Source organism: Plasmodium cynomolgi, chromosome 6 (genome assembly GCF_000321355.1).
Source record: "Plasmodium cynomolgi strain B DNA, chromosome 6, whole genome shotgun sequence".
Lineage (NCBI taxonomy): Eukaryota > Apicomplexa > Aconoidasida > Haemosporida > Plasmodiidae > Plasmodium > Plasmodium cynomolgi.
In genome coordinates this window covers 598,140-606,546 of record NC_020399.1, presented here as the reverse complement: position 1 = coordinate 606,546, position 8,407 = coordinate 598,140, and the positions used below count along the sequence as shown (strand labels likewise).

Genomic DNA, 8,407 nt, shown 5'->3' with positions numbered 1-8,407 from the left:
GTATTATTCGATTTATAATATTTAATGCATTTTTCTGACGTCTTTAACATTTCACGTTACATTTTACATGACCTTTTTTTTTTTTTTTTTTTTTGTTCCTCCCGCGGGGCGCTTTTTGTTTCCCTTTTTATTGTACGTACTTAATTAAACCGAGGGGCACTCTCCACCCCACCGTTGCTCAAGCAGCATCCTTTTATTTCCTATGTGTGTCTTCCAGGGGAAGCGTTGGTTTATATTTTTTGTTGGCACGTTTCGAGTTAGCGCGAGTTGGACATGGGGGGCGTCCGGCATGTGCACGTGCATGTGTAGGTGAAATGCGGCAAAAGTGGAAAAGGTGGAAAAAAACGAAAAAGTGCCTGACTGTACAGATGAATCGTTGCCTGTAATGACGACGGTTAGTATCTCCCCCCACCAATTCGAACCCAAATACGGGGGGCGTCGCAACTGAATCTTTTTCACTTCAAAGTGTCTCGTAAAATATATGTGCATTGCGTAGCGTCCTTTTAAAAAAGGAGACAACTCCCCCTTTTATTCTCCTTACAAAAAAAAAAAAATTAGCTAATGGTGAAAAAAATAACATTGATGCGTTAAAGTTTCCCTTTTTGTTCAGAAAACCATTTGCATATGAGCAGATCCTCCAAATGGAAAGAGAGCCCAATGGGGGAGGGGGGAAACAGTTATAGAAAAAATTGCCTTTCGAAAGGTGTAGCTAAGTGGAGGTACAACTGGTGGCATAACATTGGGGAAAAAAATGTAAGCCATTTTTTAGAAGGCTACAATTTCACGTGGGCCTCGTTTAACACGTAAATGGCCCCAAAAAATTTGGCCGTTCATATACCTTCCTTCCGGAGTAACATAAATGGGTGAACCTCCAAAAATGACATGATATGTTTTTTTTTTTCTCCTGTGTGTGTTAGCGACGTGTTATGCATTATGGCTAGACAAACGTTTTTCCCTTTTTTTTAAAAATGCCTAGGCGGTTTTTACACCTTTATTATGCGCTTACATTTGTTCCTCCCATTGGCGAAGTATATCAATCAGGTGCGCCAACTCCTCAGGAAGAAGTATCTTAAGCGTTCGCTATATCGTGCGGCTATCTTTAAAAAAAAAAAAAAGGCTAACTGGTTACCCCTTCAGTTTGTTACGCATCACTGTGACGATCAACTTAAGCAACTTTACACCATTTTCGGATTTTTTTCCCTTTATCGGTGAAATGTTTTACGACGCCAAAATATGCGCTCATGTAAGCATGTGCATATATGCACGTGAATTTTTTTTTTAATACCCCCCACTTGGTGCTTTTCCGTTTCGCAAATTTGGCATATACATGTACATACAAGGTGCGTGTTACATATTGACCATTTTTTCCTCGACGAATGAAGCTACTGCTACTCACTTTCCCCGCGCGTAAATATGTGAGAAGCACAGCACGATGTAGTATATATGTCACTTTTTTTTTTTTTTTTTTCCATTTACACTGATTTGCTTTCTTATATATACCCATTCGCCCCGTTAACGCACGTGGCCCGTGCTCCCCTTTGGAAGTTTTCTGAAAATCGAAAACACAGAGCTGAATAGTTGCCGCAGTATCAGTGGTACGAGCGTCCGTGCAGCACATAGTCCGAGTAAAATCCACAAATATCTCCACGTGAACATCTGCTCTGTAGCGCCGCAAATATGTTCGCAAGGAGCCTTGGGCGAGAAGCGCTTAAGCGGGTCGCTGGACACCCGTGTATGATCCCCCAAATGGGCCATGTCAGAAACGAAGTGAAGAACGCAAACATGTTTACGAAGAGAGGCATAACTTTTTCGAGAATACATTTAACGCACTACTTGGAGGATTACTATACGTCGGCGGAAATTGCAACGAACATGGTGTCACCCATGTCTGAGTACGTTTGGTGGAGCTGGCTATTCCTGCAGGTGAGGAGGAACACCGGTTGATTGTCGTGTGTGCCCACGGGAAAAAATGGCGCCCTTGCGCATAGCAGATGTGGCAGCCGCATCATTTTGCAGCTTTACAGCTTTATTACTGCCTTTTTTTTTCCCCCCTTTTGCAAAAATGAGCAGGCCACCATCGTCTTTGGAACTCTGCTCCACTCCAACTATTACTTCACGGGGAAGCCTCTGCCCAAAGTTCAAGGAAACTCCCAGTTGTGTGAAGATTCATGGTGAAGTCTTCTCACCATGTATGGGATGAACCGATAGAAGGACGCCCCCACCTATGGAGAGAACACCTCATTTAAAAACTTTTTCGATTTTTTTTTTATATCTCTCCATTGTGTAGTGTGTTACGTGCGTATCCTTCCCGCGCCCCGTTTTGTTTTTCATGTAATTTATTTCTTTGCACAACTGTGAGGAACCTAAGAGATATTTTTGAGGATAATTGGCACTCGAGAAGAGGTTCGCCTCGATAGGCACCACAGTATGGACACATCGGTGAAGGGAAAAATGCAGTTGCTCAAATTGGAAGTGCCCTAACGGTGTGGGTCCACCGGGCTGGAAAAATGGAACCTCCCAATCGAGACATGTTCCCGTTGGTTAATACTTCTTTAAAATGGTACGCATGAAAGGGTGTGCGTGTGTGCGTGTGGGGGGGTGAGGGTGAGGGTACGTACCCCAGCTCATTCTTACACGCGAACGGCTGTTCACTTCACTAGTGGGCACTCAATTCGGCCGGTCCATTTTAACGCCGTCGCCCCCGCAGCCAATCCCAATAGGGCAAAAGGTACATTTTCGGAAAGGGAAAAAAATTTAAACTCAAATGAGAGAGATACCTCAAAGCAGTTTTGCAAAATGAAATGAAGCGATACCAGCAAATGGGGTGAAACACGAAAAGGAAGAATGTCCCAACGTGGTTAACAAAAAAAAGAAAAAAAAGGGGAAGCTCATTCGTGAGACTTCACTGAGGGGCATACCTTTTGCGGAAAAAAAAAAAACAAAAAAATGGAAAAAAGTGAACTTTGCAGACGGTGGGTGGAAGGGGAGTGTTATTTATGAGGTTTTTTCTTTTTTAATTTATGGCATTAGATTGTATTCTTTTTTTTTTTTTTTTTTTTTTCCCCCACGCTAGCTGCTCCTCCATCATGCCGAGTGCCACACAACAAGCACACAGCAGATCTGTAAATTGGAACGGAAAAAAAAAAGAAGGAAGGAATCGTTTTGGCGCCCCCATGAAAGAGGCATTCCAAATCACTTGCTAGGTTCACTTCACCCGAGGTACTTCTTCCTTACATCCTCATGCGTCACACATCATTGTGTGGGTTGCTCTGCAGAGGTAAGGTGTCAACCGAGGGCCCAAAACTCATCCTCGTACATGGACTTGCTGTTTTCCCCAGCCTTTATGTCTTCATTAAATATGACTTCGAAATTTTCATTCTTTGCTTCTTCACTCAGTTGCTTGTACTTGCCATTGTACAAGGCATAGCTAGCGGCACTTCCAGTTACGAGAAAGAGAAGACCCATTCCACTAGCGATGTATGTTTGATTAAACTTTGGTGCACCTCCACTTCCCCCTCCTGCATTGTATTTTCTTCTCCACTTATGTTTGCTATGTTCATGCTGATTTCCTTTCTCTTCGTAGAAGCTGCTTCGATTTGTATTTCCCTCGGTATGGTTTTTATTTTGGCCTTCTCCAGAGGTGCTTGAAAAATCCTCAAACTTATGATCACGGAAATTCTTTGTTCTTTTTGGTTCACTGGATGGGGCTGCGTCCGCATGGTCATCTCCGAGGTTGTGGCTGCTCGGATGTGTTGCATTCGTTTGGGCTTCATTGCTATTATTATGTGATCCATGCGCTGCATCTTGGTTGGGGTGATTCGCATGGATCTCGTTGTTCGCATCACCTGCGGGGGGTGACACTTCAGAGTGGGCCGTGCTTGTCAACACCTCGTTGTGCTGCTGAGCAGTAGCATCCGCTTTGCCAACGTGTGCGAAACTTTCGCTCATGCCGTGCTGTTTTCTTTCCCCATGTGGGCCCTGTTCGAGGAAAGTCGGTTCGCTGCTATCACCCGTGACGGGTAAATTGCTTTCTTCCTCCAAGGTCTCTTCGATGTTGTCACCTTGCTCATCGTGATGATCGAAACTGTTAAAATAAATGGTGCTATTATTTCTGGCGTTTTCTTCGTTTGAATTGTTTGGATCACAATCCTGGTCTTCCCGAATGAAGGGACAGTTAACCACTTTTCTGTGTCTCTTTCCATTTTCACAGTCAGACCAATCTTCCCAAATGTTACACACCTTGCAGGTCACCTTATCTGTTACGGATTTGTCCGTTAAACATATCCTGGTGCTAATTCCGTCCTTGCACATAGACCACGAGTCCCATTGTTCGCACTTCTTCTTCCCAGTTAGCTTGCAGCTTATTTGTATCAACGAAAAAAGGTAAATGTTTAACAATAATGACTTGAAGCTAGCCATTTTAATTTTTTCCACTTATTTGGCAAAAAAAAAAAAAAAAAAAAAAAAAAAAAATTAAGGCTGTTTTGTTGCGATTTGCCTCTCCTGTTCAGGCAAGCTCGACAGCTAGCTTAAAAACACACACAGAATTGTGTAAAAAGGGAACACACGCTGAATTGTGTAAAAGGGGAGCACTCGCAGAGGAATGTTAAAAGTACATGTGCAAGTGTGTAGGCACTTATAAACACATCTATGTACGCGGTGCTTGCGCGGGCGAAGGCATACAAATGCAACTATACGCCGTTCGATTGCGCAAAACCGGGGGGATTAAACAAGGCAAGAAGCTGCCAACTAACGAAATTGCTATAAAAAATTAAAAAGGAACAAAAAAAAAAGGGGAGAAAAATGATATTTTCCCATTCCATTGATGTCGCTCTAGTGAACTCCAACAGCAACAACAATTTGCTACTCACAATTCGGGTGAACAATGCAAAAGTTTGAGCAGCGATGAGGATGCAAAAAAAAAAAGCGATTAACACTAATGTAGCATGCAGACGGATGGCCGTTCTACACGCACAGCCCTTTTTTGCAAATTTACATTGTCATATGCAGAGCAGCTATGTTCCTCTTTCTTTCTCATCAATGCATGGAAATGTAAAAAAGCTAAAAAAACTTCGGCGGGAAAAAACAATGTACTGGTAAAATGTGTGTGCACGAAGCGTTACAGGGGGTAAAAAAAAAAAAGAGCAAAAAAAAAGGACGGTATGATATTTTACAGGTCATAAAAAAGACTAATAAAAGTTTTCACTCCAAATAGTGCGTGGACATAATGATCAAGTGGATGTGGTGGGGGACAGCGCGAAGGCATCAGATGATGCTCACTCGTTTGCTGCGACCTCTTTTACGTGTTTGCGTTTCTATTATTCCCCTTTTTATTCACTTTGGCGTTCACGCACGCGCGAGGGAATGTATGCCAGCGGTCATCCGAGGGGGGAGGGTGTGCATTCGCGTGAACATGTGCTGCGTCGCGCTGGAGATTTCAACGCGCGAAGTGGGAAAAAAAAAAAGCAAAAGGGGTAGAAGCGGCACTAAAGGAAAAAAAGAAAACGTAAAAAAAGGTAAAGTGACGCTTAGTGACGAAACGCGGGCACAGAAAAAAAAAAAAGGCTTAGCCCAACCTGTGCGCGGAGAAGTGTCCGCTCCTCCAGTTTGAAGGCTTGTTGCAAAGAGTTCCTCGTAATAGGTGTAACTCGCGGGTTGGCAAACAAAAATGAGGCGAAGAAATTTTACTACAAACGCAACAAAAAAGTGGTGACAAAACAGTGTAGAAGGTCAGTTAAAGTTCATTGCGGGCATTGAAGATGCAGGTGGGTGAAATTCACTGGAGGTTGGAGTTGCCTTTTCAGCAAAATTAATTAGTAGAGTTCTTCCTTAATTTAAAAAAAAATAAAATGAACACACCTTAATTTGTGCGCACGGAGTAATGACAGGAGTGTTACACATTTTGAAAAATAAAATTGGGGAGCAAATGAATTGGCAATTTGACAATTGGGCAACTGGGCAAATGGGCAACTGGGCAAATGGGCAAATCGGCAAATGGCAAATTGGTCACGTGACGCATTGGTGACGCGTCAAATTGGTAATTTACTAAGTGGCAACCCGCAACTTGACGAAGTGCCGAAGCGGACGTGGGGTCACCTCTTAAAAAAATAAGCGAACTTGCCAGCGTGTTTAGATCGCGCGGCCACTTACTCCGTTAAAAGTGGCAGAAAAGGCATGCGTTGAGGTAGCATGTAGTGTCGAGAAGTACTAACACGGAGATTCTTTTGTTTTGTTTTATTCACGTTTGTTTTCTTTTATTCACTTTACTTTTTTTTATTCACTTTTGTTTTCTTTATTCACTTTTGTTTTCTTTTATTCACTTTACTTTTTTTTATTCACTTTACTTTTTTTTTATTCACTTTACTATTTTTTTTGTCACGACTTAATTTCCATTATAATTTATTTAGCAATTTTTCCTTTGCATGCGCCATGTAGAAGCAGCTGCATTTTGTATGGTGTGTGTGCCCTAGGGGGGGGGGTGTAATTGCGGGTTCTTTAAAAAAGGGGTTAAAAAAGAAATGGAGGCATGCGTGGAAAAAGCGTCACCACGTTGAAAAAAAAAAAAAACAAGAAAAAGAAAAAGTCACATAACAGAGTTAAATTAAATTCACACAAGACACAGCTACGTGAGCAAATGCGATCTTGTTCATTTTTTTTTTCTTTTTTATGTACCCTAATTTACAAAAAAAATTAAGAAGCTAGCCACCGCGCAAATGTGTAACCTGGTTCGATCTGCCTCCCGCAGAAAAAAAAAAAAAAAAAAAAAGGAAAGGGGGAAGAAGAAGAGGAGGACTGAAAAGAGGACGGAGAAGAGTTGGAAGAACAAAAACCAGCGGGTGAAAGAACAAATCACCACCCATTATTGTTAAAAAATATGTACCACTTTGTTTTCCCCTTCGCGAAGTGCGCCTTCTCCGATTTGTTCTAATGGGAAGGTTAGTTGCTTGACATTTATTGTCATTTAAAAGAAAAAAAGAAAAAGAAAAAAAAAAAAAAAAAACGCAAACGGTAGGGGCTCCACGACCTCGCCGTAACGTGTCATTTGTGCAAATTGTATTACAACAAAGTGGGAAAGTACGCTCGGGAATCGTTTCACAATGGGGTCACTTAACCTTTGGGTTCGCCATCGTTACTGAGAGGTTATTACTCGCACGGTCGTGTTTGCTAGCTTAGCGCGGGAAACATCCCAGTCCTCCTCCTAAGGGCAGGCGCATCACCGTTTGACTGTGTGAGTTCCCATGTGTAACATTTTTGGGGGATAACAACACCGACCATTTTTTTCTGCCAGATTTCGCGAATGTTGTGCGTTGCGAATTGATTGCTTTTCTCTCTCACAGCAGCTTAAAGGCCGATAAAATAACTCCCACGCAGTGCGGATCAAGACACTGATTATGCAAGGCTAGTGGGGGGCTCTCTTCCCCTGACGCGACGAAAGGCGGTCCCGAAGGAACTGCCGCAACAAGGCAGTTGTCACAATTGGGGAACTATGACGTCTTTTTTTTTTTTTTTTTTTTTCGTTGTGACCATTTACATTTTGGTATTTCCTCATGCGCGGCTAAAAATTGCGGGCAATGTGCCACTTAAAAAAAAAAAATTGTGCATGGGTTGACAGCGCTGGCAGGGGGGGGCGGCCCCAGGCAGTCTTTGATTTATCCCTCCGCGTGGTTCACTTTACTTTGTCCTCTTTTGCTCTTTTTTTCCCCCTTTTTTTTTTAAATCTGCTGAGGTTCGTCATTAGTGGGGGGACGCATCCTCACCACTTGGGAAAGCGTGCAGCATGGGCTTTTTTACCGTGCGGAGAGGGTGAAAAAAAAAAAAAAAAAATAGTTGTACGTTGTTATGATGCTTAAAATGTGGAAGGAGAAGAAACTCCAAAGGTTCCACTGTTCAATGCGTGGAAAATGTGTAAGGGAAAATAAAAGGGAGTGGCCATCCTATGATGTTGCTCTGTGTGTTTCCATCTGAGGTGACCCCTCCTCCTGCCTGTGTTGTCCTCCACTTGTGGAGGTGCGTTACGTTGTTGCGGAGGGAAGGCGCAAAAAGGCAGAGGAAAAACCTCAAGGGGGGGGAAAATGTCACATAAAATGGCGAATAAAATGGCGAACAAAATGGCGAATAAAATGGCGTACAAAATGGCGCACAAAATGGCGAAAAAGGAGGCGAACAAATCAGCTGAAAAAAAGGCGAGCAAAGCAGCGCGAAGCCAAGGGATCACATGCATCCTCCCATTAAAACTGGCCATCCCACGCACGCGACGCACACCCTGTGGACGAAGCCACCTCCCCCCCACTACAAAGACTGTCCCCTAATAATACAAAATTATAAGCCTTGAAAATAACTGAGGGGACACACACACAAAAAAAAAAAAAAAAACGAAAAAAAGAAAAAAAAAAAAAAAAAACGAAAA

At 42.7% G+C, this 8,407-nt stretch overlaps 2 protein-coding genes across 2 annotated transcripts; one reads left to right on the top strand and one right to left on the bottom strand.

The window, feature by feature from the left end:
• The first annotated feature begins 1,486 nt into the window (after positions 1-1,486).
• PCYB_062300 (hypothetical protein) lies at positions 1,487-2,337 on the top strand. The gene is made up of 2 exons (XM_004221397.1): positions 1,487-1,923; positions 2,071-2,337. The coding sequence occupies exons 1-2, from the start codon at positions 1,678-1,680 to the stop codon at positions 2,173-2,175; spliced, it is 351 nt and encodes a 116-aa protein (XP_004221445.1). The 5' UTR covers positions 1,487-1,677; the 3' UTR covers positions 2,176-2,337.
• A 950-nt stretch (positions 2,338-3,287) lies between these two features.
• PCYB_062290 (hypothetical protein) lies at positions 3,288-4,433 on the bottom strand (the record flags this gene model as incomplete). The annotated part of the gene is made up of 1 exon (XM_004221396.1): positions 3,288-4,433. A coding segment is annotated over exon 1 (1,131 nt), but the record flags the coding sequence as incomplete, so codon positions are not given.
• Positions 4,434-8,407: the final 3,974 nt, after the last annotated feature.